Source organism: Lepidochelys olivacea (assembly GCF_965140295.1).
Source record: "Lepidochelys olivacea isolate rLepOli2 genome assembly, chromosome: 12".
Taxonomy (NCBI): Eukaryota; Metazoa; Chordata; order Testudines; family Cheloniidae; genus Lepidochelys; species Lepidochelys olivacea.
This window is the reverse complement of record NC_140422.1, coordinates 7,321,014-7,333,366: the sequence shown is the minus strand read 5'-3', so window position 1 is coordinate 7,333,366 and position 12,353 is coordinate 7,321,014. Positions and strand designations below refer to the sequence as shown.

The following is a 12,353-nucleotide window of genomic DNA, read 5'->3' as shown; positions in this document are numbered from 1 at the left end:
ACGCGATACTGCAGAGAAGGAGGATGGTTAAAGTTGGGCCTCAAGAGATTTGGGTTTGATTCCTGGCTCTGCTACAGATTATCTGCGAGAGCTTGGGCAAGTCATTTACTCTCTCTGTGACTGAAAACCCCACCTGTACAATGGGAATAATAACTCTCCTATCCCGTAGATTGCGAGGCAGATAGGTTAAGAACTGCCTTCTACTTACTTGTATGTACACCGCCTCGGAGAATAACATCTTGATCTTGGCGAGAGCCAAGTTATTGCTACACAATAACTGTTCAAGAAGACAGTGTAAAGGATAGACTGTGACATTCCCAGATCTACTGTGTATGACACACCTTTACTGTACATACGTCTGGGAAGAGGGAAGGTTTATGGAGAAAGGGGGGAAGGGGCTGGGGCACGTCTCTGTAACAGCTTATAAATAGAACAAGTACACACACTGGTTTACCCAGTGACTAATCAACCTCTGCCTTCCTCCAGCTTGGACTCTTGTCTATTTCCTGCTTTCTGCTCTGTCTAGTGCCCAGTGCTCCTAATACAACTACTTGCTGTAAATAACTCAGACAGCCTCTTTATTGCAGACCCCAGGAGCTGAAGCCATCAGCAGTGTGTCTCTGCTCTTTTTGTGTGAATATACAACAGCACTCCCATGGCACCTGTTTGGCAATATTATCCAGACTCAATTTCCCACTAGGTCTTGACTCCCCTTAACATGCCTGTGTTTGCTAACTCCAAGCCAAGGGGCTGGGTTTATACTTTCTCCGTTCAGCTTTGCCCTATGTTGGAAATATGTTTATAAAGCTGTGATCTTAAGCATACAAGGGCGTCGCTATGGGCTAGATTTTCAAGGGCTCAGTACCCAGAGCTGGTCAACGTCTCTTTCAAAAGATCTCAGCGGTGGGGTCAGAACCACCTTTTCAAAACCCGGCTTTGCTGAGCTTTTTTCAAAATCTGGCTACTGATTTAGGTGCCCAAAGGGGAGCTGAGCTTTCTCTGAAAATCTGGTCCCGGGGGCGGGAGGACCATTTAGGGGAAAGGTATCTATCCTTTCCCCTAAAGTATCTGGGGACGAAAGTAGGAGAAACTGAAGGACAGTAAAAATTGAGGCAAGGCTGGAGGACAAGACATCTGAAGCCGAGGGAGCTAAATTGATGTAATCTGGGGACGAGAAGGACATGATTGACCCTACAAAGTAACAAGCTCTCTGCTGAAAAGGAATTATTCCATCTCCAAAGAGAGCAGAGATGAGGAGCCAGCAACCCAACACTGAGGAAGGAAACAAATATTGGTCATTAGAGCTAAGTTCTTACCAGTTAGACCCGCTGGGCACTTTAACGGAATCTCTGGGAAGGGGATTGAGGCACCATCTCTGCTGGGACTGAGGCTCGGGTTAGGTTAGGTGGCAGGATTTCCCCCACTCCATTCCCAAACGCAGGCAGTCTCGGTTCAAGCCAAGTGGCCATGTCCAACCCTGGGTCTGATTCTGTGACCAGGTTCTGTGCTCACTCTAGCCAGGGGTTGGTTTGTCAGTTGGGTCACGTGGGCCGCTGGATGAAGGGAGCTGCAGATGAGCAATGGTGGTTAACCGAGATAGCGTGCTACACGGCACCCAGGAGCTGCATGTGCCTGCGGGCCACTGAACTGTCTCCCCATGTGCCTGTCTGGAGGATGAGAAGCCATTCTGGGAATCCCTGGGTGGGTAGCACTATGGCCCTCCTTGGCTCTGCCATTGCATGTGGACCGTTGGTGATGCCACTGAGCCTGCTACATGCTGATACTCAGACTGGACACAACCCCGGCCACTAAAGATTCTCATGATGGGCCTGTACAGCCCTACCTGGGGAAGGACTCTGACTTCTGTCTGGGGTGGAGTTTTATTCTCCTTTAAATGTGGCTTTGGCTTGTCCCTTATTTCTGAAGCACTGATGTTCGCGAAGCCCTCTCAGCCCAACACACAATAGTTGAATATATAGGCAGGAAGCCCCAAGTAGGAGTAGGGTAGTGGTATTACCCCTATATATGGCATCTGGGAGCCCACTTCTGGAATGCCGCGTCTGGGTCTGGTGTCCACGCTTCCCCAAAAAAGCTGCGGAAACTGGGGAAAAGGGCTCCGGAAAGACCTATAAGAACGTTTCACGGTCTGGGAACCATGCCTCACAATGCGAGATTTCCGAAGCTCAATCTATCCAAAAAAAGGGTCACAGGTGGCTTAACCATGGTCTACAAATACCTGCACAGGGAAGAGATTTCTGTTTGTAGGCAGCTATTTAGCAAGGGGGAAAAAACACATCCTGAGATTCAGGGGTTGGAGGCTGAAGCAACACAAATTCACACGAGAAACCAGGCACACATTTTTAAGTAAGGGTGACCAATCATTAGAACTACTGAAGGGAAAGCTGGGATGGCATCTCTGCTTCTGAAAGAGGCTCTCCCTATCCAGTTAATGCTGAAAAATTGCTGCTGGATTGAATTGGTTTCTGAAGAGCATATGTGTTCCTTCACACTGGAGCAGATTGTTGAACTCCCAAGGAACGATGCCCCATTCCCCACTTGCAATGGCTTTCTCTCGCCCTCCCATCCCCTTAGATAACCCAAGGTGAGTGCTATGTTGGGGACAGAAATTAGTGGGTGTGAGCACCTCTATAAATCACTCCCAAGGGTTCTCCAGGTGGGTACTCAAAAACTAGAGGTTACCCAAGTGGGCCTCAGCCTCCATACGCCATTATCCCCCCCACTGTCAAATAGAGATAACTCATAAGCTTCATTCGTGCCTGTTAAGCACTCTGAAATCCCTGGGCAGAAGGTGCTACAGTGGGGTAAAATGTTTTTTATTGTTTTAAAGATGAAAAATCATTAAAAATGAAGAATAATATTACCCATTAATTACTCTGAGATGTTTTTGGTTGTTGCAGCAGCTGGCTTACACTGGGAGACTCAGCTGTTGGCTGAGAAGTACTTAGGTGACAGATCAGCTAGCGTGCCCATGAGCTCCAGACTTCCGGGTTGCTATCCTACACTGAATGGGATGGCCAGCCCTTGTCGGAACTTGGCTTTCACATGGGGTGCTGTGTGTCTTGTTTGTTACAGCTCGAATTAGAATGCATTAACCCCAAAAAACAAAAGAAGAAAAAGAATTACAAGAACTCGGGCGTCATCATTGTGAAATCCTGCAAAGTGAGTGCAAAGCTTTTAAAAACCCTGTCTCTTGTTGGGTGGGAGGGGAGGAGGTGCCCAGATCGGAGGAGAGTTCAGGAGCAAAATCCCACTAGAAAAACCGTGATGGACCAACGGATGCAAATCACTAGTAAAGCGACGCTCCTCTGCTTGCCCAGCAAAACGTAAAAAATCATGCCGCTGCATTGGGTCCGGTATGCAGTCATGATGCTGCAGCAGTGCGGTACGAAGGGTTCTGTAGAATTAGGCAGAGCGTGGAGTATCAAAGGTTTCTGTGGAGCAGGACCGCATGAATGGACGTGTTGCTGTGCCCATTGCTTTCACCTCTGGTGGCAAGCCACCCGCTGCTTTATGGCAATAACCTTCCTGAAAAGGATCAGAGGTCTCTGGTCTGTTTAACGACCTTCTGAAATTGTTGGAATCCACCCAGAAGCGGGAGAATAACAAGCTGGTAAGAAGGGGGATGTGGAATGGGGAGTTGTGCAATTACTGGCTTGGCCCTGACTTGTTTTAGGCTGCAAGGCCGTGCGCAATATCCCGAGCGGCCATAAATAAAACGTAATCCTCCCCTGATAATTCTTAAGGGTTGAGGGGGATAAAGCCATGATTTCACGCCACATTTTGAGCTCGGGAGGTGCCCAGTTCAAGATGGCGGTCATCCCGCTGACACGGGGGCACCTTTCAACGGCGCTACCTTTGGTTTTGATGTAGAAATGAAAGGCTGCCTCAGGAAATCCAGACATTTCTCCACATTTGCTTCATCCCGCGAGCAAAGAGTTTGAGAGAAGGGGTCAAAATGTCAGCTGCTCAACAGTTACACCATGTTTTTTGTTTTTTCTAAGCCTTCCAGGACTTTACTGATGATGAAGGGTGCTGAAATGCGGCTTTGAAAGTCTTTCTTTCCTCTTTCTTTCAGATAACCAGGGATTACTCCTTCCTGGACTACATCCTTGGGGGCTGCCAGTTAATGTTTACTGTAAGTATTTTTTGCTGCTCTTTGTCCATCAGGTGTAATGAATGAAAAACGTAATTGATCGGGAGCTCTGGGCTGGGGTCTGTGCACTAACATACGCATTGGGCAAACGTTTTTAAAGGTCATTGGAAGCTCTCTGTGTTTAGCCTTCCTACAGCACCTTGTCCTTTATAGTAGCTCAGAAGCCTTTGTCTTCACCCTTAACCTTTGTCAGGACGAGGATTTTAGCCACCAGCAGAGCTACACGGATGTCTCTGCACCGACGGAAACCCCCTAGCAGAAACACAACCTACCCTAGTGCATTGTGATTTTTTTCGCCAGTGCAACTTCTTCCCATTTCTAAGAAGGGTGAGTTGCCCCCGCATAAATAGTGACTGGTTTGTCCCCATGAGACCACATCAGGAGCTGATTTTGGATTCGAAGGCTTTCAGGCTTCCTCCAGGCTCACTCAGGCGCCACCTATGGCGTGAAGAATGACAGGATTCGCTAAATCGTTTTTGTTGACCACAGTTGGCACAAATTGTGCATAATTATCACGAATGCGCACACCCAGTCATAGTGACTGTACGTGCTTCCTAGGTCAATAGTTACCCAAGCATTTCTGTTGCTGGATCCACGGTCACGTTTTTCTGGGTATGCGACCCAAGCAGTCCTCTCAGAAGGTCTCCCTGGCAGCTGGAATTTCTCCAGCTCTGAGTCCCGTTCGTTTGCAGGCGTGTCTCTGATACTCTCAGGAGTGTATCTGTAGGTCAGAATGTCTCACAGGTATTGTCCATGGTCCAAGAAGCCAGCCGCTTCCCAGTACACCCAGTATGGAGTAGCCTTTTTTCTGCTTCCTCTTCAAGAGGTGCCGCACCTCCTCTCTCCATCTCGTTTTGGGCCTGCGTGTTTGGATGAGCTGAGCTATGTTTTGTTTGGCTCAATTTGTTAACTCTCCAACATGTGACAAACCTTCATTGTTGCCCTGGGCAAATGTACTGTCGTTCAGGTTTGAACAGCTTGGAATCCTGCAGGAAATTAGAATACATATGATCTTTCTTCTGTGTCTGGTCCCTGGAATTCTCCACAGTGCTACTTCATAGGATGTACGGGGGGGAAATGAGGACGGACTTTTTTTTTTTTTTTTTTTTTATCAGCACCACGGAGCAGTTTTCCAGATCAATGAAGATCAAACTTCCCCCAGATCCCTCACTCAAAACTACCAGCCCTTTTTTTGAGGTTTGAAAAAGATCCATTAACTTCTCCCCACTATTTTTCACACTGGCCTCTGCCTCTGCACTTCCTGGTTCCAGCTTGAAGTGGAAATGCTGTAAAATACTACAAATGACCCTGTTCTTGGAGTCTTGTGTTGCCTGAAGATGAACCAGGAAGCCTTGGGAGTCTCATGTGGGAGAGAGCCATTCTTGGAGACAGCTCCAGCTAACTCCCTACAGACCTGAGAAGTTCAAAGATGGCTCCAAGTTCTTTGGGGCTTTAGTCTAACCCAGCTGAATCTCTAGATCGTCTTCTGAAGTTCGCAGTCATTGGTTGGGGGTTTACATTAATTTTGCCTTGAAAAGCTGATCTGATTTTTGAGTGGAATTCACTCGTTTGGAATGTTGCTGACGTACGCTTTGGATGTAATGGGAGAATTTTGGTGTTTCCCTTTGCATTTCTAGCCCCTCTTGTTTGAGCCAGCGTGCACGTGATTTGTCAGGAGCAACTCGAGAAGAAACAACTGCCCTCGAGTTTAACTGTTCCACCCCCCCACCCCCCAGTTTCTGAAAATTCCGGTTTTTAGTACAGTATCTAGAGATCCGTGTGTGTGTGCAGCATGCCAATTTTTATTTGTTGTCTAAAAAGAGATAGGAGGCGAGGGAGGAGGAGATGGGGGGGAAAGGAAGAGTTACCATAGAAACAGAAATGAATGCCAGAGCTTTTTATACACAGCTCAACTGTTGTGTTAAGGTCTTAGAGCAAAAGAGGGAACAAAAGGGAAAATGACTAAGTTTACTGGTAACACCAAACTCCTGTGTACATCGGCATGAAAAGCTGAAATCCACCCTATGGTTTAACGATCTACCGGTAATTGGCCATCTTTGTTGTTCGTTTTTTTTTTTAAATGGAATGTTTCTGTGATTAGTGTTTCAGTAAGGGAGGGTAGTTCTTCATTTATTATCCTGTAGGCACAATACCAACTTGCGGGGAGGGATAGCTCAGTGGTTTGAGCATTAGCCTGCTAAACCCAGGGTTGTGAGTTCAATCCTTGAGGGGGCCATTTGGGATCTGAGGCAAAAATTGGGGATTGGTCCTGCTTTGAGCAGGGGGTTGGACTGGATGACCTCCTGAGGTCCCTTCCAACCCTGTGATTCTATGATTAAGTTACCAGTAGCAACTGCTGGGTAATGATTTGAGGAGCCGCTGCAGAGAGAGGGCACCCCGAATTATGAAAGGCTGCCTGTCGACAAGGGCCTGGTGCCGCCCTGAAAGTCACGTGGTGTCACGGGAGACCATGAAAAACTGGAAGAAGATGCTGAAAGGAAGCAAGAGAAGATCAGGAAATGGGGTTCTAAAAATGGCACTTCCCAGCCCATCCAGTGGCTTTGTGCTGAGGGGAATTCACAACTTTAGACAAACACTCATCAGCTTTTACCCACTTGGTTCCCATTCATTTTCCACTGGTGATGCTGCAGGTGTTGATGGTGTCTATATATACACAAGAGGAGAGAGAGGACAGGGACTGGGAGCCAGGAGACACAAGTTTCCTTCCCTTGTCCTGGTGTGTGGCCAGGGGAGAATCACTTCACCAACCCGCGACTGTTTCCCCTCCTGCCCTTTGTTTCGATCATGAGCTCTCCTGGGTGTCTCACGGAGTGTCCGTACAGTGCCTAGCGCAACAAGGGCTGACCGCAGCTGGGGCCTCTGCCTGCTAACCTGACACAGATACACGTGTATGTTTCAGGGTGGAACAACAGCTGTGAACGTGACTCCTTAATGTTAACACTGGGATCATTCTGTCTCTGCTAGTGCCCTGACAGGGAATGGGATACTGCACTGAAGGGCTCGGCATTAAAAACCTGCATAGACTAGATTCTGTGTCTAATAAACATCTTTTGCAGGAAAATGAGGGAAGCCAGGGGAACGCAAGGAGCCTTCCCTCCCACCCCCCACTTTCCATTTCTTTGTCTAGAGCATTAATTTGCTTCCGACTTAAGGATCAGCAAACCCTTTTGGATAAAATCTGAGCTGACCGGACTGCAGCTGAAAGATGAGGTTAATGCTGCTGTGCTTATCCATGCGTCCTGCCTTGCCTTGTTTGCATCCCGAACCAAAATACTAGAGTAACAAGAGGCAGTTCCCATAGGCCCACAGCTACCTCTGCTGGGCGTGACCTAGAAACCTTGTTGGGCAGCATTTCCGTCCTATCGGAGACCTGGAAATACTGGTGCCAAGTGCCAACCCTACAAAGAAAAGAGAAGGAGACATGAATTTCCGTGAGCCAAGCTGATCCCTGGTGTAAGCCGGCATCAGTGCAGTTACTCGGGGTGGATTTGCCTCATTAACTGGCCTGGGCCTAACTCAGAGCTGATGTCACAGGTGATGAGGTGCATGCTGGTAAGCGAGCATGATTTTAGTCACCAAGGAAGTGGGAGGGGCTGGGTTTTAGTAGGAATTGCACCTTCCTGGGTTGCTTTTCCTGCTGATGCCCTGCCTTTCTGTCCCCCACTCACCTCTGTAGTCACTTTTTATTAATGCAGAGTGCATGTTAAATGGCATCCTTCCATTTTGTAACGGGTCTTGATGTACTCTGCTCAGATCTGGCCAGAGGGAGAACTATGACCGTACAAGGGGCAGGACAAAGGAGAGTCGGCTCTTGGTGTGTAAGTTACACTCAGGCTCTTACTGATTTGCCAGTTGCGCCATCACTTATGTCACCTCTGGATCTGGCCCAATTGTTTGAGGTTTGCTTGTCCACCGGTGGGATTTCTCCTCTTTCTCTGAACAGGAAGAGTAAAATTCAGCTCTGGGATAACGCCGCTGAATTTGGCTCATGGAGTTTCTTCCTGGGCTTAGCACTTTGGAGCGGACAAGGTGGAAGCACTGAGGACCGCTTCTGGTATTTCAGTCCTTCTGATTCAGACTGTAAATAGGAAGCACACAGGCGCATGGAGAAGCTCAGTCCAAAAATTTTCAAAAGTGGTCTCTGACTTGAGATGCTTTATTTTTGGGCACCCGATTTAATCTGCTTTATCTTGGGTCTGATTTTTAACAGATCTTCTGAGGACCTGAAATGAAAATTATCTTCAGCATGCGCCACTGGTACTCAATACCTCTGGGAATTAGTCTCTTGGTCCTCCAAGGGGACACTCAAAAATGACTGTTACGCCCAAAACAGTGGCCACTTCTGAAAAATGTGGACCCGAGCCGCTGAAGGCGTAAAACCTAGACCAAATAGACTCTGGTTTTAATCAACTAAGCTTTGTAGGAAAGCCTATGCAAAAGAATTGAACTTCTAGAAACTTTCAAAAATTTTGGCATGGGGTGAGGTTGGTTTACATTTTGTCCAAACTGCTATGCTGATCCCAAGTGAAAATGAAGTAAATATGAGTGAACAGTGTAACGCTGTTGCAAAAAAAGTGATCATTCTGGGATGTATTAGCAGGAGTGTTGTAAGCAAGACATAAGAAATTGCCCCAAGGGAGGTTTAGACTGAGCATTAGGAAAACTTCCTAACTGTCAGGGTGGTTAAGCACTGGAATAAATTGGCTAGGGAGGTTGTGGAATCTCCATCATTGGGGATTTTTAAGAGCAGGTTGGACAAACACCTGTCAGGGATGGTCTAGATAATACTTAGTCCTGTCTTGAGTGCAGGGGACTGGACTAGATAAAGGTCCCTTCCAGTCCTTTGGTTCTATGATTCATCATGAAAGGGGTGGTGGGAAGACAGTGAAGTTTTCTGCCTGGTCCATAGACCTGTTAGCTGGATTTATAATGGAGATTTCTACAGGTCTGTGCTTCTGTCTTCCTATTCAGGTCGGAATTGACTTCACAGCATCCAATGGGAATCCGCGGGACCCCTCTTCGTTGCACTATATCAATCCCATGGGAACAAACGAATACTTGTCAGCTATTTGGGCAGTCGGACAGATCATTCAGGACTATGACTCGTAAGTACTGTCTCGTCCATTTGGATCATAGCTGCTTGGCCCAGAGTGTTCTCTTCCCTCGGTAGGATATTGGCAGGTTACGTTCCCTCCATTGCTAGTGCACATAGGCAGCATGGTTTAGCAGGATGGGGCACTTGACTCTGCACTCGCTTACTGCGATATCTTGGGCAAATCACGTCCCCTCTGTGTGCCTCAGTTTCCCCATCTGTAAAATGGGGTTAAATACCCGCTTAAGTGACGCTCTGAGATCTATGGATGAAAACTGACACAAATTCAAGTTGTTGTTTCAGCCATGAATTGCCAAATAAATACAGAAGTGAATCTCTCTTTTCTTCTTCTTCTGGGGAGAGGAGAATTCAAGCATAAATGGGGTGTTGAAAATAATCCCATCTGCCCTCACACCATCAAAGACCAACCATTCTCTCACTCAGGGGTAGGTCTGCACTGCACTCTTAGCCCAGTTCTGTGGGACCAGGACTTGTGGACTCCATGTTTCCAACCCCATGCTTGACCATTGTAAGCCTGGTCTTATAGTTGCTGGACCTGGGTCTCAGAATGGTGCTAACGTGTCCACACTGCACTATGCAGGCCACCTGACTTCGGTGTGCCCCTTGAGCCGTATCCACACTGCAACATGACAGGGCTTGGACCTGAGTCTCAGCAGGACTCAGACTCTGATCCATCCCCTTAGCAGAGTCCTAGCACCCAGCTCCTGAGTGCTTACAGACCCGAGTCAGACTGATTTGTGTGTGGACAGAAGTGGGGCGTGGGCTCAAACCTGAGTCAAACCTGGGCTTCGCGTCCAGTGTAGACATACCCTTATTAGGGCTTGTCTACATGGTGGGGTAATGCTAGCTGTGGGGATATGATTTCTAAAATAGACAACTGTGTTGCATATTAATTGGTCCCTGCTGATGCAGTGTTCAAGTGCACTAGGGAACCTTAAGTGAGCACCAGCAGAGTCTCCACGAGCCAGCGTGCAATGCATTAGTGCATCTTCGAAATCACATCCCCATAGCGTGTACTGCTGCTCCATGTAGACAAGCCCTTACAGTGTGCGGGCTGTCCATTTGAAAAGCAGATTCCCTCTGCCCTAGTATCTTTTCCCATAAACAGCTGTGCTAACATGCCTGTGTCCCTCGATTAACCGGTTGTGTGTTCCTCTAGTGTGGCATAAAATCAATAAATCAAACAATCATAGGAACGTCAGCGTTCTAATACTGGATAATATATTAGGGCCTGATCCTGGGAGCAGTGTTGCCAGCTCTCATGATTACAATAGGGAACCTTGCAATAGAATAGCTGGTGCTTTTCTTCAACCCCAAACTCCGGCAATCCTGCAATGACGTGAGAATCTCAGCCACGACTTAAAAAGAGAAGAAATTTCTGGCTCTTGTGACTGCAGAGCAAAGCTTGAAAGTGTGACCCCTAGAAGGCTGAAAAGCCCAAAGGCTAATAAAGCCCCCACATCTATTGGCCTAAGAACCATGCGATATTAAAAAGATAATCTTGCAATTTGGGGTCTGCTTGGGAATGATTGCCACAGATCTGTATTCAATGACCACTTCAGGTACTGAGTACCTTCCAGCCTCGTCAGACCTTTCATGAGTGAAGAAATGTTGTATGTTTGGAGAGGGGGTGCAAATCCAGTAACACTTCCTGTTTTGTTTTGGTTGTATTTTTTTTTTAAGAGACAAAATGTTTCCTGCTCTGGGATTTGGTGCCCAGTTACCGCCAGACTGGAAGGTAAAGTATTCTGCCTGCCATATGCTCTGCATGTTTAAAATGTATGCGTCCACTTGAGCAGGAATAAAGCTGTCTGTGACTTCCTGAGGGTTCAGAACAGAATGGCTGCCTGTTGTAACTCGAGAGCTTTTTATGCAGGGGATGGGCTGTGGGGGATGGGATAGACGGGCTCTGGTTTTCAAGCTTTGGAGAAGGAAACATGATTGTACGTGTGTGTGAAGGGAGGGAGGCTGGCAGCCAATTTCTCCCTCCCTTTCAAGATGGCATTAGAGCAGCCGCATTGGCATTAATTGGCCTAGTCAGCCACTGAGTCACTCTCCTGGCAGGAGGCAGGAGTGATTTGGGGAAAGTGGCAGGGCCCACTTGGTAAGTGTGTCAGACAGACACCGAGGACAAAATTAAAGGGGGCTGAAAAGGGAATGTCCGTTGTGTAACGTTTTACACGTAGTGTGGAAATGGACCCAGAAAGATAGTCATAGGTTTTAAATCTTTACACCTTAAGGACTGTATCTTGTACGGTCCGTGTTCTCAGGTGCGCTGAAAGCCAGTCACTTCCAGGGCTGGCTCTCAGCAAATCTCCCGAAAGCCATGTTGATCTTCGTTGGGAGTAGGCACTCAAATGGTTAAAGTGGACATGGTTCTGCAAATGCACATGCCAAAAAAAGAAATCTCCCCTAACATATGGTGCGGTGCTCAGAGCATCGTTACAAAACCCAGTCCAGTCAGCGTTTCCACAGTAAACACGCATTTCGGTTTGAATCATAGAATCATAGAATATCAGGGTTGGAAGGGACCCCAGAAGGTCATCTAGTCCAACCCCCTGCTCAAAGCAGGAACAATGCCCAGTTAAATCATCCCAGCCAGGGCTTTGTCAAGCCTGACCTTAAAAACCTCTAAGGAAGGAGATTCTACCACCTCCCTAGGTAACGCATTCCAGTGTTTCACCACCCTCTTAGTGAAAAAGTTTTTCCTAATATCCTAATACGTTGTTGTTGTAACGTCCTGCAGAGACTTTGGACCAGCTGGCAGAATTAAGATCCCAAAGAATTCACACCCGTGGCTCACGGAAGAGCCAGTGCATGAATATAGGAGAAGGCATTTTAGAGTGTATGTGATCCTCCTGCTGAGTTTCTGGCTCTGTCTAAATACTGGGCCACGTTTGTCCGTGGTGGAACTCCTCTGGTGTCTATGGATGAATTTAGCCCATGGAATCTTGTTGTGTTAAGACCTGTAGTAAATTAGCACACAGCAAATCTCTCTGTGTTTTTGAACAGCACGGGCTGAACACTGAACCTGTCTGCGTCTCC

General features: G+C 47.4%; 1 protein-coding gene across 2 annotated transcripts in view; it reads left to right on the top strand.

The window, feature by feature from the left end:
* Positions 1 to 12,353, top strand: part of CPNE2 (copine 2) — a 151,463-nt gene that overhangs the window by 92,005 nt on the left and 47,105 nt on the right. For both annotated transcript variants that reach the window (XM_084644288.1, XM_084644289.1), the window contains exons 9-12: positions 3,094 to 3,180; positions 4,097 to 4,156; positions 9,167 to 9,300; positions 10,992 to 11,046. In XM_084644288.1, coding sequence (XP_084500414.1) covers positions 3,094 to 3,180; positions 4,097 to 4,156; positions 9,167 to 9,300; positions 10,992 to 11,046 — 336 coding nt within the window. The remainder of the gene's footprint in view (positions 1 to 3,093; positions 3,181 to 4,096; positions 4,157 to 9,166; positions 9,301 to 10,991; positions 11,047 to 12,353) is intronic.